Source organism: Mycteria americana, chromosome 5 (genome assembly GCF_035582795.1).
Source record: "Mycteria americana isolate JAX WOST 10 ecotype Jacksonville Zoo and Gardens chromosome 5, USCA_MyAme_1.0, whole genome shotgun sequence".
Taxonomy (NCBI): domain Eukaryota; kingdom Metazoa; phylum Chordata; class Aves; order Ciconiiformes; family Ciconiidae; genus Mycteria; species Mycteria americana.
Genome location: NC_134369.1, coordinates 66240971 through 66260340, shown reverse-complemented (window position 1 = coordinate 66260340; position 19370 = coordinate 66240971). Strand labels below are relative to the sequence as shown.

The window sequence follows — 19370 nt, the reverse complement described above, 5'->3', positions numbered from 1 at the left end:
GGCATGATGCAATAAAAGGATCAGGGGAATACTGGAGAAAAGAAGATAGAACAGTTTTCCATCAAAAATGAGCTAAGCTGAAACTGGAATTCCTGAAGCTCCACTAGCAAATATCTGTGAAATCCACTGGAAAAATTCACACTGTATCTTTACTTCCAGTGACTCCTCCATATCATAGTTACAGACTTATTTAAGAAAATTGTTTAAAACCATACTTTTCTAACTATTTAGGCAATGCATCATTTCCTTAAGATAAAAACAGTTTTGTGAATCAACATAAGTGACTGCAGGGACAGTGGGACTTGCTAGCAAAGGGGTTTTGCATCTCTTCTACAGTTCAAGTTCAGGTTGCTTCATAGATTATGATTTATGATTCAAATTGAACTTTATGAGCAGTTGCAGATCAAATTCTTCTTGTTTTTTGGGGCCCAACCTAAGACAACACTAATTTGCAGAGACTTTATTCTACAAATGTTGCTGCAGTAAACAACTATAACCAAAGTCAATGTGAGAATACAACCTCAACAACAGAAATGCTAAAAAAAAAAAAAAAAAAACAACCAAACAAAAAAAAACAAACAAAAAACCCAAAACAAAACAAACAAAAAAAACCCACAAAAAACCAAACTCCCAGGAGGTGAGTTTGAAGGCATATTCTACACACAGAAAAAGTACCCAATTTTATTGAAGTTATCTGTGCATCAGTGTCCTGTCTATACAAAAGGGTATGATATAATTTGTTCATCACAAGGGGTACAAGTAAGATTAAACTAACATTTGCAAACCCTTTAGGTACTACAGTGCAGCACCAGCAAAAGAATTCAGCAAAGAACTAGTAATTCTGTGTTCAGACCGGTATTTGAGTGGTGCATTAGACCACATGCTGAACAAATAACACAACAGACTGAAAAGCAGTTCATTCAGAAGATTGGTCCAGTACAGAAGGGAGAAGGGGAGGGTGGGGGAGAAGGGGAAGAATCTGATCACAGAATTATAGGCTTTCTGACAATGCATACACACAAAGAAGCCACATTAAGATTTTTCCATACACCCTTAATTCTCGTTTTTTTCTTCACTATTAACTGCTTGATGATTCTGTCACAATTTACAGCTATTTTTAAAATTACAGACAAGCAACACAGCACATATCTGGTGTGTCACAAAAGAAATAAGGAGCATATATAATGCAATGTAAAATCCATTCATGTTTTTCTTCTTACAGCACATTACCAGTGGATTCCATGATCACACAGTACCATTAGGAAACCAACATCACCAAATCTATATTTAACTAATTGCCTTCTCATTTAGATAACAGGTTGTAAGGGTTCCGTATGGTAGTACAGAATAAACATTTTAAAGCAGTGATTGATTTTCCCAATCGCAATGAACGTTCTTCACCATATAGCTAGCATCTGGTACTTTTTCCATTTTTACATTAAAAATACCGTTATTTGACAATTTATACATACAAGGTATGGCTTTATTGTTGAGTAATCTTGCTCACTCTAACAGCAGCTGCTATGAATCCACATAACACAACCAGGAAAATTTCACACTGATCCTGTACAACATTTTTAGCATTTATTATTTAAAAATCATTATCTGTGCATACTTTAAGCTATCTCCGCCTAAACTACACACTTAAGAGCTTGGATAAAGTACAAAGAAAGATAAGAAACTTGCAAAAATTATATCATTATTTATACTGGGGGGAGAGGGAGGGTAGGTGGGGGGAAATGTGAGGGATTCTGATTTTATGGCTGCTGGCTTTCTCCATCAGGAAACAATCCAGGTTTCCTTTCATACATTTTTGACACTATAATAACCATCATCTACTTGACTTTAATTAAGCATATATAAAAATTAATGTTTTTGTCTTTGGAGAATTATCCCCAAGTGATGTCTAGAAGAAAATACAAACCAAAGGCCTCATTTAATCCACCTACTCCAGGGTTCAATTTCGCCCACAATGCGTAACTGGAATGGCAAGTGGATTTAAAGAGACCATGAGAAAGAAGGAACTCACCATTCTAACTACTTCAGGGTAAGTCTGCTCTGTCAAACAGCCTCTGCTTATTGTAATGTAGTCCACCAGTTCATTAAGAGTGGAGCGCTTGTATTCTTTCATTTTAAGGTCTGAAAGCGTGTCCATGAAGTCAAAAATGACACAGCACTGTTGAAGTTTCTTTAGGAACAGTTCAGGCTGCTCTGAAGATGGAACGTCTATGAAACAAGAAAGGAAATCGTTGTGAGTCTGGCATCTTATTATACAAAACAGGATTTCTTTTTGAAGATCAGTTTCAAAGGAAAGCAGCATTCATACAATTTTTGTAAAACAGCTCAGATTAACAAACGAACCCCTTATAGGAACTGTATTACTATTGTGTGTTTGAGATCTCGAACAACATGTTGTAGAAGTAATTTAATCATCACCCGCTATTAAGAAAATGAAGTTCACCAAAAAAGTCCAGGCTGAAGTGGAGAATGCAAACAAACAGCATTCAAGACTTAATTCTACGATACACCACTACTTTCACTGGAGGCTGACATTCACCATCGTTAACTTACACTCCAAAGAAGGATGAAAGAACTGTCAAACAGATCAAGCTTGATTAATTTATATTTCTAAAAACACTGTGTCATTCATAACTCTACATGAATATACATGAACATGTATATGAATACACAGCAAGACTATAATTCTGCAAACAAGTTTTCAGATTCAATCATTACCGCCATGTTGACACTTTCCATCGCAAAATCAATTTTACTGAAACACAGTGAGGATTTTTGGCTGTACTATGAACACATAACATGCATCATGTAGGAACATTCTCACACAAAATAATAGTATGTGCTTGACCAATAAAGTAAGCGGAATGTACTACTTACTACTTTTGCTCTGTTTTCTTAATTCTCAGCAGATAAAAGACTTAATAAAATAAAAAAAGGAATGTCAACTTCTTAGTGGTTTGTTAGTTTACCAAGTACATCGAAAGAGTACACAGAAAGCTTAGTTTATCCGATGTTCACGTACACGAGAGGCTAAGAATAGCAGAAAGTTGCAGAAATGAAATACACATTTTTACGCTGAAAGTATGCCCTCAGACTAGAGGGCACTTCACTTCCTTTGATCTACTACTATTTTTTTTAAAGGCATGAATGCTCTGTCAGCACCAGCATTCAGCGAATGACCTTCCACGCCACAATACAACACGTAACTGAAAAATTTTGCTGATTTCAACTAGAAAAATTTTAATAGTAAAGAACTGATGTTTATTTCTTAGAACTTGGACACGATAGTAAAAAGCCAACCTGAGATGGAACTTCTTATTGTTGACACAAGAGTATGTCAACTTAAGGAATACTTGGTAAACACTGGAAGCTGTTAGTAGGTGTATAGTAGTTTTAAGGACGAAGTACCATGAATCTGTTTTAATTAAAACCTCGTACACAAGAGTTACTAGTTTCAAGTGCAAAAGACCTATGAAATATTAGAGGTCATAATATATAGCTGCAAAGTTTTAAAAAGTACTGATAGAGAGATGCAAGGACCCCAAGACACTTCACATCAACTCTCTGCATTGCTTAAATACTGGAAAGAATAAATACGGATTGCAGTACAAATAAAGATGCTACATGCTTTCTGACCTGACATGGTAAAGCACAATAGTTTATTCAACCTTTTTCTGCTTACAGCACTGCGGTAGTGCCAGGATTCAATAGGTTAACGAACTGCATCCTGCAAAGAACAACCAAGATCTTGGTAAAGTTTAATTGACGATACCAGGCAGCACACACCAATCTCATATTCATTAGGCTTGGGTAAGCTCTACAACAGTGGTGTCCAAAGCAAATTAAGGAGGAAAAGAAGCGGTATGGTTATGACACCATACTTTGTATCATCATAATTATTCACCCCACATTCCCACAGGCTGTATTCATCTGTGGCACAGAAGATGCAAGAAATGTGGTCCTGCAGAACCGCACCAAGAGCAGCTATGTGGGAGAACAGTCCCCCCCAAACACCTCTGGAAAACTTAAGGTCCCAAAACCTGGTCACCCTAAAGCCATTCCACTGGCCAGGTGTCTCACATGAGCTTAGATGCCTGACAGCAGGCAACACTGAAACCTAAGATAAACCAAGGAGTCAGAGAAAGTCATTAGTCTTCACCCATTACAATAAAGATCATTTCTATTAGAAACCTTTCTAATGTTATAGCCTTACAGGAGATAAAGGGCCTGGGGAAGCAAATTACTCGTGAACTGATGTGTTACTGCCTTCTTGATTACCTGCCCTCAATTAATACAAAAAAGGAAAAAAGACATCAGAATTCACTGTTATTAGCAAGCAGACAACAATTAATTGGTTAACAATTTCTTCTAAAAGACAGACTGTAAACTGAAAAAAAAAAAAAGGACATAAAAGTGCAATCAGTTACTTTTCAAGAGTATTATTTTTAATTCTAACGTCCACTCTTTATTATGCTATCTATAATCCACCTTAGAACTTGACAGCATGTAAATGGTATCAATAAAATCTATGACGTTACATGAACATAACGGGGTTTTGGTTGCATTGCTCTACATGGCTTGCACACATTTAGTTTGGCCAACAAGGATATCCTAGTCAAAGAAAAACACAGGCTGAAATCAAATGGGAATCCGTGAAGATACAATTCAGTGCAAGTTATAACCAGACTCAAATGACTCAAGATTACCCTCATTTTAAGGTAGGATCAGTATTAAATAAAAATTAAAAAATGACTAAAGCATTAAAATAACTAATAAAAGTTTGTTTTCTTTTTTCCTCCAGTTAAATATCTGGAGGTGTGGGAACAAAATGAAAAATATAATTAAGTTCTTCTCAAGAAAAACCACTCTAGAACACTACATGAATTTCATGCCAGCATTACTACATCAACAAGCCATGCGAACTATAGGGGCGAACAACAACACCACAACAACCAAAAAACCCACAAACAAACAAACAACAAAAAAATCCCAAGGCCCCACGAAATAAAACCCCAAAACCCAAGTGTTCTCGTCATATCTTCTTTTCTTTATTAAGCAAGTTGCCATTCACACTACAAAATAAAATTGCAAGACGTTTCATGCAATAATATTTTTCACTTCTTGGGAATTCGGGGTGTCTTGGGAACAGGGTAACACCTAACGCCTAGGTTTCTACTTGGAAACAGGAAAAGTATATGAGAGTAAATTTTAGGGGGTCCTAATATGCACAGCACAAGAAAAGGGCAGCAGAAATCAATAAAATCAGTATTCCATGTTCCCAGTCTTCCCACAGAGACCATGCCATTAGTTGGTTTGGGGTGGGTTTTTTTTTGTTTGTGTGCGGTGTTTTTTGGGGTTTTTTGGTGTTTTCCTTAATCCTCTAACGCCTCTTCCACAGCTGTACAAACCTTACCGAAAGATGACTAAGAATGGACTTCCCTGGCCACCCTCCTGCCACTATTCAGAGCAGGGAGCGCACTGGTACTTGGGGTACAGACCTATTGAGCTCCACAGCAGAGCTGAACTCTTTAATGCAATGACTTGAAATGAAACATGCAGTTCCTTACAGATGTTCACAGTTAAGTTGATGAAAAACAGCAAATCATTTTCTTCTCAGCAGACAGATATTCAGAGCTTTCAATGAATTCTGCAACATTTTACTCTTGTGCTAATGCGCAGCCAAACATTTAGGTCCCAAAATTTAATAACCTTCAATATTACCATGTATCTACTTTCAGTTGAACGAACTGAAAATTGAGCAACTGCTCTAATAAATCTGTGTAAATACCTATAATACTTTAATAATCTATAAAATAAAATCAAAATGACATTACTAAGTGGCATGTGCGATTTATGGCACAGGAGAGCATACATTTATTAAAATCAAAATTTAAAGGAAGATAAACTTCCGTCTAGATTACTGTGAGAACCCTCCTCACTTTCAGAAGGTCTTTGCTATGAGTTAATTTTCAGGCTTGTCAGTTTTCTCTGTAGCCATTTAAAACTGTACAGAGCTTTTGAAATACACTGAGTATTCACAGATTCAAAGGAAATTGGCTTAGTGAAAGCAAGTGCTAATACATCTGAACAATGATAATCAAGACAGAATCAGAGCCTTTAACAAAATCAAATGTTTTGTAAAGTTATCAGAAAAATTGACAGAAAGTACTGTAATTTTTTTTTAGATATGGACCAACAATTGTTACTGCAAGGGCTGAAATACTAATTCCAAAATGGCCAAAGCAATTCAGTTTCTCTCTTAACAGTCTTTTTCCAAAATAATCCTAATCCAACCAGCCCATCCCTTCTCATCAGTCATCTCTGCAGTCTCTGCCTCCTGCATCCTTTTATCAAATAAAGACATAAAAATCTGATAGCATACTTTTACTGCAAGTCTCTAACATATATGAAAATATTTATGTTTCTACCACATTCATAAATTATTTTAATTAAAATATAAGTAACTGATTTTGGATCATAGAAAACTAAAACTACGCATGAGACCAACAAAATTGCATCCAGAGAACTGAGCTATGGTTCTCCTCTCAGTGGCAGTGAAAAGCCAAGAAGGGGGAGATACTGAACACCTGGATCAGTTCCCTGATCCACTTCAGCCTGTAGTTTTGCAAGGAAGGGTATAATGCCGGGAAGTGAAGAAGTGAAGATGTGGGGAGGGATTGAGCTGCTTAAACCAGCACAGCAACTGTAAGGAAAAGTCACGGGATTGCAGACGCAAGACCTAGAATTAGCATTAAACAAGACAAATGATGCAGATTACATATAAAATATTAAGCAAAACTAGGACATGCTCACACATGCTACCCTGCACCCACATATGTACTATCAGAACATTTATTAATAATTAAAATCAAAATGCCCTCAGAATTGCTTCTAGTATATACATTACTGTTATTAATTAGCTGGATGATGACGTTTGCATAAAGAACTAGCATCATCTTCTTGTACGTTAGCAAAAGCAAACACCACTACATTAAGCACGAAAAATAAAAACACGTACTAAAACCTAAGTATGTCCAGAATGGGGGACAGAGAGATCAACAGTAACTTCTTTACTCACATTAATTTTAAGAACTTCCTTGTAATTTCCCAACATCTGAGAACTCTGTATGCACTTGCCTCCACCCCCCAAGACTTTCCTATATTATTTCCCTATCAGCTTGATGGTAGAATAATTCCCCAATTTTTCTTCCATTTCCATATCTTCCAGTTATTAAATAAACCTAGCATTATGATTTTTCTAGTTAAGTAAAATCTCCTTGTGCCAAAAATGCTCTAAATAAACAAACAAACCCTTCTGGCTTTGCTGCCACTCACCAAGCCACCAAGTTAAACATAACCAACTACTGAAGCAAGGACCTACCTGCACAAAGTAGACAGTTAGTGGATAAATCTCTTTATGTCTACATCTATCCCCACAGGTCACTATGAAGATTCTATTTTGTAAGAAGTTAACTTTCTAGTCTTTATTCAAATAACACTTGCAAATTTGAATTTGAAAGCCTTTTGGTCATCTTTGAGAAGTTCACTTCAAGAGAAGGTCTAGCCCCACTCAGCTCAAAGCTTTAGCTAACTCAAGGTCCTGTCATGCATATCCCCGGTACATAACAAGCCACATTTCTATAAGCCACTTTTCACAGTAGAATATTGGTCTTAAGATGCCAAGAAGTACAAATGTTTGCCCTCTCTTTCTTACACAAACTTCTTGAGAAAAGTAATCACTATCCTGATTGCATTTATGCATTATGAATGCTTTGTGAAGTCAGTAATCATTCATTTATAACAGGTGCTTTTTTCAAAGCTGTTTTCCCAACCCATTCTCTATACTTAATAATTATACAGGCAGGGCAGCAGTTAGGCATTGTGTTCCAAATATATAAAGTCTAACCAGTACCAACATTATTCACACAGCAATAAATACAGTGGGACAAACTCAAGCTGACTTTCATGAGTGAACACGCACAAAAAGAAAAGCGCAACATTAACATACTGTTTCCAGCACATTCAAAATGCATGATTAGAACTGCAACACAGAATATACTCCACCACTTTTCCTGACAATCAGTGTCTCTTCAGATAATCAATCACAAAATTGAGCATTACTTCCCCCACCATAAATTTCTCCCTGATCAAACTGAGCAAGTTCTCATCAAGTGGGAGTCTCCTGGGTAGTTTCGCAGCGATCCTGGATACTGCAAATCCCTCTATTGCTTGCCAATACTCCCCGATCATTTCACAGAGGTTTTCAACAAACATCATTTACTGGGCCAAGTAGTCTGAAAGCAGCGTAGATCTAGCATTTGATTTGAGTGCCTTGAGTGCATATGGAGTAGCATTACAAGCAACGGGGGATATTCCTTAATAGACATACTCTTAGTTATATATACTGCCAAAATTTTATAGTGTAGATACGCTTTTAAATATATTTTAAATATAAAATAAATCAAAATTCTGCCTTTACTCACACATGTAAAATCTTAGGAGCTTCAGCCCCTTAATAGAACACATGGATGAAAGGCTGCTGTATCTAGTATCTCAGATATCTAGTATCTAGATATCTAGATATCTCAGATATCTAGTATCTAGATATCGAGTATCTCAGTTAATAATAAACAATCAAGGAAATATATGGTGGATAGTCAGAACTCACGAGCAACTAATGGAAGACGAGAATACCAGGGTATTTGGGTACACCAATCGCTGTTCTAGGTCCCACAAAAACAGAGACTCATGAGATACTTGGTATCATATAGTGTCCCTCACGCTAGTACTAATAATCACCACATAGTAGTAACCATGTCTTTTTATAATCAAGCAGCAATGCCTTCCTCCTCAGGTAAGTTGACAACACTTTTCAACCCTTCCTCATTAGTTCTTCAATGAATGGGAAGAGTTTAGACTAGTGGAGTAATCCAAGACAGTCAAAGTTTACCCACAAGTACATTCAAGCCAAAAATGATTGAGGTCAAAGAAGATAGCAGAGAAAGTACGTAAGAGGATTCAAATGACACAAATTTTAGGGAAAAAAACTGATGGGAGAAAAGCAAGTGGATGAGTGTACCAAAAAATTTCAGAAGAAACTGAAGAACGGCAAAGCAACTGTGAAAATTATGAGAAGGTGACAGAGTGGGAAGCCAAAGAAGGCAGAGCAAAAACTTTAAAAGTATTAAAAGACCAAGAGAGAAAGAGAATGAGGTAGAGCATGAGCAGGAGACTTGGAAAAGACAGAGAGGAAAAAAATGTTTGGGGAATAGGTAACACAATGAAAGTAGCAGAATATTTTAAAAGGAAAAAATAGGAGCTCAAAGTGTTTAAGCAAAACAGGAACGAATGAGTTAGTGGTTAGGGGCTAGATTTGATTAAGCAGCTACATATCTGGAGGTTCCTGACACTCTGTGACATCTTTAATATATCCCATTACATTATTTATGGTGAGTTTGCCTAGACATCAAATTAACACTTATTATTTAGCCCCAAGCTGATCACAGGTTTTGTACGTTGCTTTCTCTCCCCCTCCCCCAAATTTTTACTAATATTTCAAAAACAATGATGAGCGATTTATTTTTTTTTTTTAAGGGAAGCAAAAAGGCAGGCAAAAATACGCATACATGTTATTTCAATTTCCTAAATTGAATACGTGGCATAAAATCCCAAAATAAGACAAAAATACTCTGCTGAAACACTGAGAGTTATTGTGGGCAATTTTCCTGGACTGACTCAAGTTTCTTTTATACTGGCTCAGAAAGTTTATGCTAGCTGTTTTAAAGTAGGTTATTACTGAATTGCACTTTCAAAGTACAAGCTAATCTTCATTCAGAAGCATCAAAGTCACTAAGTTTGCTGAACAGTCACCAGAGAGAGCTGCTGTCCCTGTTTGTCCTGCCACTTGAGAATACTGACCTGAGGTAGTGAAGAAATTATCAGGATACCTTTGCCACACACCTTCTGCCTAACCTTCTACCATTAGATATGAAAGACATTAATTGTTACTTTTCAAAGTGTTCTCCAAGGGGAAGGGAAAAGAAAAAACTGGGGATGGATTTTAAATGTTCTTTAAAAAAAAAAAAGGGGGGGGGGGGGGGGGGATGACACACGACCAAAACAGAAACTGTTTGTCTTCTACTTTCTACATTTATATAAACATAAGCATATGTCCACTTTCAGGATTTGTGGTTGGTTGGGGGTTTTTTGTTTGCTGGTTGGTGGTGGTTTGGTTTTTTTTCCTTTTTCTTTTTAGGCACAGACCTGTCAATTTAGCTAGGTGTGTAAAAAAACCAACCCAATACTATGCTGGGAGACAACAGTAAAACCCAGTACAATCAGCTCACACTTTGGAGCTCCCAGAGCTGTGTTAGAACATCCTTAGTCTAAGAATCAAAATATTCACAAACTTAAAGATGTCTGAATTTTAACATCATGCTCCATTACAAACACAAGACTGACTCTACATGAAAAATCTTTGCTGTTTGGGTCTTTTGAGACTCCAGGATTAGTAAGTAAGTATTACTCCTTACACCTTTGTTCAATTCTAGCTGATAATGCCTCCAGTGCTGAATCATCCATTGGTTCCTTTCAGCTGTTACCAGGAGGAGCTGTACACCAGAATTCAAGTCAGGCTTTTCTGTAGACATTTGAATAGCAAAAGCTACAGGTAGAGCAAATGCAAATCCAAAATAAGCTGAACTTGCATACAGCTCCTCTACCCTAAAACACATCACGAAGACCAGAGAAAGGAATACCATGTAAACAAAGACATCTCATTTTCCAAGTGATCTCTCAAATTACAGACGTAGAGCAAAGCCACACAATAGTAACTTAGTGCTCCACTGGGTCACCCTACTGTTGTCTTCCTTTCCTTTAAAATGACTAACAGGTCTTCAGGCTGGTTTTGAGTGTATTTTTAATCGCCTAGCTAGTCTCTAGGAGCCTGCCATCCTGCATCCATTCCTAAATTCTTAGTAGAGCACTGGAATTCCAAATGTCAATAGAGACACAAGTCTTGGCTCATTATTTCAACTTTGTCACGCTATGCTCATTTCACTTTTACCTTGTACTTTGTTTCTGTTAATTTTAGAGAGAATGATGGATTACACTGCAACTTCATCTTGCTACATCGTGTGCAATTTTTTTTTGTTGTTTTGTAAATTAATGGCAAATATCAGAAAATGGCAAGGCTAGCAATTTATAATGAACATCTCGCAGTTTCCAGGTTCCTTGGATGGCAAAAAATCTAAAACCCAGAAAAAAAAAACGTTTACAAGTTCCAGGCTACTAAGAAACACCTTTGCAAAAAAACCACGATGGCCTGCTGACCTAAGACAGAAGAATCCTTAAGAGGATTACTGTCTTCCTTTTGATAAGATTCTTATCAGATCACAATTTTTTTCTGCATGACATGAGAAGCTTTTGCTCTATAATGATCATTAAATACAAGAACACAAACATGTCACAGCAATCTTACAGTTACCTTCCATTCTAATTGCAGTCACAAGACAGTTCAGGATTTGCATTGGAATTTGTTTGTTTGGCGCATTAAGTACATAATGAAATCATGATAAAATTATATAGCTGTACATGCTTCCTGTAAGAGTGCAAAAGTTATACCTTGCTTAGTAAGTGCTCTGAAACTGCCATCCGTCCAAATAAAAATATGCAATATTCATTTTGTTCAAACTACAGAGTTGTTCTCTAAAATTTATTCAGAAACACTTAGACACTTGCAAAAAAAACTGAACCAAGAGCACAGGAAACCCAAAACATAACTCTCATCTAAATGGGCTCAGAACAAGTGCCAGGATTGCTGCTCTGCTTGATACTGACCCACTAATTTATCCCAGAAGTCACAGGAGTACTTCATTCTCCAGTGAAAGACATAATTAAGTGAGAGCTATTCTACATATGCAACCCACTGTCTAGGAGCTCCGGCTTATATTTAAAAATATTTACATTTATTAACTTAAATAATATACATACATATAAAATATAAATTCTATAAATCCTATTTAAACATTTAGAAGAGTTTAACTGAACCCTGAAAACATAACTTCCATTCCCTTCTCATTTGGTAGTATAAATTTAGTCAAGAACATATTCTACTCTATGCTAATTTACCACAATAGTCTCCCAGTATTTTCCAGTAATGCACTACGCAATCTGACTGTCCATCATGTGTTTGCTCTCTCATTCTCTCCGTAGAGGGAGCAATGTGTAATGGAGTAAGTATTTTATGGAACTGCACACATGCAAGATGCTATGTCTGTAAGAAAAAGACAAGATTTAACAAACATACCCCAAAGGTATGATGAAGATGAGGAAACGAACGGGGAGTTCATTCTACAGTCCCCAAATGAACGCCCCAGAAAGCTCAACATCTTACACGTGTCCTCCTTACTGCAGAAGCTCCAGCACGACAGAACATACTTATTGGCTTTGGCCTTCATTATTCATTTAGTCTTCTAAATACTAGTTGCAGCCCACTGAGATCCTCTGAGATCAGAATCAACACCTCAAACTGGATTCAATGGTATGCCAAAAACAAGCCGGGGTTGCAGGGAGAGACGCATCTGCAGTGGTGTGTCCCTTAGGAACACCAGCCACAGCACTCGCTGCTGTTTCCTGAGCACAAGAACATAACCCCCACTACATCCCGGCTTAGCCACGAGAAAACACAGGAAAACCTGAAAGTACATCCTGGTCTGCACACTGGGATGACATCTCCTTGCCAACTGAGAAACTACAAAGCATTACTCAAAGATGCTACGTGAGGACTTTGCATCCACAAGCTATCCACATGGTTTATTTGTCAAGAAAGGAGGTTACCACATCATTCCCTCCTTCAAGATATTTTCCTTGCATAAGGCCTTCTAGTTTCTTAGGGTCAACCAGCTGCCCTGAGATACGGTCATCTGTAAGGCTCAGACTATGTTATTCAATACCTTATGACAATAACTCAAATTAGTCAAGCTGTTAGTTTAAGGGAACACCCTTTCTCATATTGCCAAGCCCAGTAGATCTGGCTAAATGACAGAAAATAAATAAATAAATCTACTTTACTTTATTTTGCTTTTGCAATTACTGTAGAGCTCTCCCGCATTCCCTCGTGCACAGACATATATCCCCATCTAGACCATTTCTACAGCAACCTCTTGATCTTCAGATTATTCAGGATCTGGAACAATTCACCAACAGAGAGGTAAAACATGACATTTATATAATACTCCCCTATAACCTGTGAAGTTAGTCTGTGTTATGCTGGATATTTTATGTTATTTGTATTATCATGACATACGCCTATGTAAAAATACCAGCTATTCTGTTAAAAATAGGATCTTCTCCATCACAGAATGGCACATCTAAAGTTATCAGTTTTAAAACAAAGTAAATGACACACTCATTTACTAATAATTATCATTCACATTTAGAGTTCACTGCTCTGTTATATCTAAATTGGGTATTTTTGCTAAAACTTGTAAATCTGACTGATGTAGTGTATTAGGCCACTTTTCTCTCTTTTAAACAGCAACTTTTTTTGCTGCTTGAATCCTAAATGGGGTAGACATTTTATCCCCCCAACACAAGGTTCCAGAGAGCAAAGACCTCATTTCTGAATATTTGTAATTGTCTAAAGAACAACCCTTATCATAGCCTTGCATTACCGTAATTTGTTTTGGCGTTTTTTCATATAATCTTTACCTCTGACCTCTTCCAAAAATGCTGAATAAATAAATGCAGTTTTCTTTTGGCAGAATATATTTACCTGCATGCGTGTATATCAATCATAGGGTTTTTTGTCCCTCAGAAATGCCATCTGCTACTGCACAGACAAATCTATCTGATGGTCACTGGGCCTTGGCACCTGAAGTGAATTTCACTAGAGATTATTTAACCCCTCTGCAATATGACTATCACTCTACCACAGTATATTACCTTTAAAAATAAATATTTGACCCATTACAAATAAAGAGTTTTGTATTAAGTTCTTAAGATTCATAAACAAGTTTGAGAAAACTGAAAACTACACAGACAAGGTTATGTCATGCAACTAATGTAACCAACGGTATCGCTCTGCTGCGCATCAAGTCATTTTGTAAAACTTTATTAGTTTAGACTGTTACAAATATTAACCAGACATAACAGTTTAGGCATTAACTATAATTAAAACCTTTCCTCTGTGGTTACCAAACAATACTTTTCATCGTCAATTGCTACCCCCTCTACTTCTTCCAAAATACTCATTAGCTAAGGTGCTTCTCTATTGAAGATGATAAACTGAAATTAGATTACCAACAATATTTATCCTCAGCCATATGTGGTCGCAAACTTCATCTTCAGTTGGCATCCTGGCCAAACTGAAGTCAATGGGAGTGTTACGTTGGTTCATTAGAATTGCGATTACACCTTTGCTCTAATTGGCAGAAAGCTCATTGCTTACTAATCAAGAAAAGGAAGAGCAATCTCACCAGTTACGTATTCCACGAAAAATTAATGGAGAAAAACTCAGCAGGAAAAGTGTGTATTTTGCAGGTTTATACACACACAGGTAAGTCTGAGAGCTCCTCTTTATAAGTGAGGTGATCCAAATATACTATTGGTGAATTAGCATAACTTTTACAAGGCATTTTTATACACTTTTGCAGGTACAGATCATTGATCAAGAAAGCATGCAGAGTACAGCAAACATGCTTTGTATCTGACCATGTGAATATACTCTCTCATACATTCTCTAGCTTGCCCATACTTTTTAGGAAGCAGCAGGCTCAATACTAGACCACTAGCAAGAATTCTTAACTTACACACATCCTTTGTGTATTTAAAGATAGGACTTCAGGTGCATCCTTTCTTGCCTTCTTTATTTTTCATGAAATATCAAATTCACTAATACATTATTAAATGACAAGTAGAGCATGCCATTTACAATAAAAATGCATATTTTAAGTAATTATCTCCACTGGACTGAAGTTTATCAAGAGAAGGCAGACAGCATTCTACATTCTCTTTACATTCAGACCGTATCAGCAGGCACATATACAGATGGCCCTTTCCCAATCCAATAGCTAACGTGCAGTCAAAGTAGGTCAGTGAAGAACAAAAGAGTTTTAAACTATACTAATCCAGTGGCTTCAGTATCTTACAGAAATGAAAGAGAAGGACCGTCGAAACCGTTGTGGTCACAGGACAAAGCTATAACTGTAAAGGCTAGAAAGCGAAATACAATCCCATGCCATCAAGTTCCCCTCTTGGTACCTCGCGTATTACTCAATTATTTGGTCTCAGGGACTCCGGCCGTAGTCAACTAAACGCCTTCAAGCAAAACTACTGAAGCAGCACTTCCCTGTGCCTTACTCCTTCCTCTGACAGAGGCATTGAAGTATCAATCCCTAACATTAAGACCTAACAATCTAGCAAGCTTTACACCCACCCCCCTGGTTCCTGTCGTTTTCAAAGGATGTTACAGCTTGTTTCATTTTAATATCAATGCTAGCATTATCTCTCTTGTCAGAAGGGAGTGAAGAACCCAGCTCAGGCATTCCTTCGGCAGCAGAGGCCCTTCAGTTTGAGAGTCCAGTTTGGTATTCTTGCCATTTCTCTGGGCTGCTCCTACCTTTGCCTGTTCATAGAGTTTCCCACAGTCATGCCTGCAATACTCCTTTCTGAAGCTTGCCTCTTAGTCTTGCTTCTCTCAGTCTGCAGCTGAAGACCTTCTCCAAAACAGCCCCCAGCTTCTCCAAATGCCATCTATTTTTACCTAGGCGCTGCCATCTCATTCCGGATGCTGCTAATTGGCCCCTTAGTCACAACTGGAAAAGTAACCTAGTTGAGTAACTCTTTCTGAGCTGCTGCACTGAGGAATCTCTATGCCTCATACTTGCATTAATTCAAATGAGGAAGCTTCCAGTAAATTTGTTCCCATGCAAGATGAAGCCCAGAGTTTAATATCAATTAACCAGATTTTAGCCTCTAAGATTCTAGAGCAACTTCATTCACACACTTTTTTTAAAGTAATGACTTTCCCACACAAGAGTTTTTATGCATTTAAAGTTCTAAATCCTGTAAGGAAGCGCCACATAAAACAGGAGATAAACTGTAGCACTAGAGATCAACTGTACTCTACCTATTCACCAGTCTTCCATCCCACCCCGCCTTACCTAGACCAATCTGTAAATTTGAAAGGATCTACTCAAAAATAAAATGACAGAAAACCCATGTAAAGTTGGACTTTTAAAGAGTGAAACAAGCTATGACAACACATATATATAAGCAACCCATTCAGAAACAGGTGTTCTTCCACACAGACTTGTTTCTTACATACATGACATAAAACAGCTGGCTTCACAGCTACAAAATGATGTTTCAGACAACTCTTAATCACTTTGCTAATGAAAAGTTAAGTTGAAGCATCTTGGAATTTCCTCTCAACTGTTCTGCTTCTGCATAGTTATCAACCAAATTGGTACAAACAGGGAAAACAGATCATGAGGCAGACAGACTATTAGGCAGCTTCTACTAGGAAAACACTGGGAAAAGTAAATAACTAAATGATCTAAATTCATTCTAAATTACTTTACAGTCATTGTAATACTTTGTTGTTCCACTAGAAAGGCAAACTTAAATGCTGAGTATTTAAAAGCCATTACTTCAGAAATATAGAACATAAATGAGAAAATTACCATTTTATTAAGAGAACTTGACTCATTTTTACTAATGAAGACTGCAATCTTTTAATACTAATATAATTAATCCCTTCTAGAAATTCTGAGGTTACCACAGACGAACACAGCATGCATTTTTGACAACATGAATGCAACTATCAGATATCCTGAACATCATCTGTAAAAACTAAAAGCAGAGCTTTTCAACAGATTAGTAATCCTGGATTCAGTTAAATACTGGCAGGATTAATACTATTTCTTAGGACAAAAAAAAAGATCCTGTTCCACCCCTTAAAGACTGCATAGGCTGCCAAGAGTAAAGGGAAGGGCCTTCAGCTGTGGATAATTAAGAAACAGCCATTTAAAAAAAATGGGATGTTTTGGAGAACACAGCATCCGGTAAAACGGTGGAGTACTTTTTCCATGTGGACCCAAGAGAACGTGAAATCATTTATTCTGCAAATGAGAAACTGAATGCTTCTATGATGGTTTGTTTTGCTGAGAAAGGAACTTCTTTTCACTTGAAATGAAGGCAAAAAGGATCTGCTTTAAACGTGATTCTGCCAAAAAGGATGAACACGTACAGCAGACTGCAAAATCCTTGCCCTGCAAACCACTACCACCAGCCCTGCACATCCCTACTTCCCACTCTCACACTAGTTTTGTTTGGTTGGGGTTATTTTTGTTTTTAAAGGAACAGTTCCATATGGCTATGTACAACTTTGGTCCCGACTGAGCACACAAGTAATACAGCAAGAACTCAAGTTAATTATATTATAGAAAAGGCATGCACATCTACTTGGGTTCAAATGTATGGTGCCTCAAAACCAATAAGGAATCCTTGCTTTCCATGACAGCGCCGTGAGGGACGTTCAGTACCTGGAAGGAGTGAGGAGTGAGCAGAGGGAGAGCAAGCCCCTGTAGGACAAGCAGAACCCATCACAGGAGCACCAGGCAACCTGGGCCCCAGAACTCAGCTCAAGAGCATCCGTCTCACTCTTTCTCCAACTCCCAAACCTCATGCTTGTTGATCCAAAATGCTGGAAAAATGTAGGGGAGTTTCTAGCTGTGGACACAACTGTGATGGGACAGGACATGGTTATTCCCAGTTACATACTCACATTCTCCATGTGATGTTCAGGCATAGCCAAAGTAGTTTTTGCACAGACCAAGGCCTGATGGTTGTTGACCATTTTACAGGAGGCTCCTCTCCTCCGATCTCTGAAGTAGATGTGGCAGGCGGGTGAGTCAGACTCAGAGCTATCATAACCCATGACAAGCCTAGAGACTCCAGGGGTCTCTGGTGGTTCTCAGCTCCAATCAGTCCAAATGCCCTGGGCTGGGCTCAGCCGCAGGAGAGGACACCGCTGACTTTCCATGGCATGCATCCAGCAGGCACACTTCCCTCCCAGCTTGGACTCAGCTGGTCCCTACTGCTTATGGGGCTTTTCTGCCATTTCAGTGTCATCTCCTGCGCTCAACCAGGCCTACCAGAGATGGATGAGCTCTCCCGAGTTGTTTATCCTCACCCAGATAATGTGCGAAGAGCAGCCCAGTTTCTCCTCTCTCACTGCACACAGCCTTACCTGGACACACAGGTTTCCTTGGCCTAATGCAAGGTTTCGATCAGGATACAGCAAGGCAGAGGAAATTTAAAAAGGCTGCTTGTGCAATGAAGAAGAAAATGGCAGGTTCTTCTGCTCTGGGCACTACTCCTTCCACTGCAAGAGAATCCTTCCTTGAGGCATTGGCACCACCTTAGGGCCACTCAAGGCCCTAAGTATTTACCCCCAGCCCTCCCTTCAATAGCTCAGATCACCTGAAAAAAAATCAATTTACTTGAAAATTCAACCAGCTTGTAGACAGATGCAAGTTTAATCAAAAATAGTGATGCATGAAGTACTTGTAAGGCAAACAAAACTGTATTATTGTACAATAATGTACTTCACTTGTTCAGGAATAAAATTTTATTATGATTTCTCCACATCCTCACTATCTCCAAGTAATAGCATACTAAGTAATCCTTGAATTTTCTTCTTTTTCCAACATTACGAAGCGCTCAAGAGTTAAAAAAGTTGAGGGAAAAGTGGTTTAGATATTAGAGCAAGCTCAGATACCGCAAACAGTCTGCCTGCAGTAGCACTTCCCTCCTCTCTCACTTGCAGAATACATTAGCTCAAGGAGAGCTCTCTCCATTCCTCTGTACTGGAGCCGGTTCTGGTACCAGGGAGCTCTAATTCCCCTCCACTGCACCGCACCTGATACGGCCCAGCCCCTCTTATACAACAGGTCTGTCCAGTTCCTCTCTGCTTCCTGACTCTCTGACTGAGCAACAACTTCCCTCGGTTTTCCCCCTTCCCTGATCATCCCACCTTTTCTTGTCCCTACTTCGCAAGCTGCCATTGACCCTTTACTTTTGGGTAGGTCTAAGATAACAATCACGGGCCATTTCAGGTTTCTGGGCTTCCTGCACTTTAAAAAAAAAAAAAAAAGGGGGAAGTTTTTTTTCTTAATGTAAGTAATGAGCTCATTGAAATCTGGAAGAAGAAGAATTTTAGAACTATTTGATGACCAGAAGAAATGTCTGAATTATAATAATTTAAACACCTAATGTTTTCTGAATGTCTGAGGGGTAGAATCTGCAGGCTAACAGGAGGCATACAAAATTCCTGCTGGACTGGTATT

General features: G+C 38.1%; 1 protein-coding gene across 3 annotated transcripts in view; it reads right to left on the bottom strand.

The window, feature by feature from the left end:
* PPP2R5E (protein phosphatase 2 regulatory subunit B'epsilon) overlaps positions 1-19370 on the bottom strand; it is a 71972-nt gene that overhangs the window by 26952 nt on the left and 25650 nt on the right. For all 3 annotated transcript variants that reach the window (XM_075503780.1, XM_075503782.1, XM_075503781.1), the window contains exon 3: positions 2030-2226. In XM_075503780.1, the coding sequence (XP_075359895.1) occupies positions 2030-2226 (197 nt within the window). The remainder of the gene's footprint in view (positions 1-2029; positions 2227-19370) is intronic.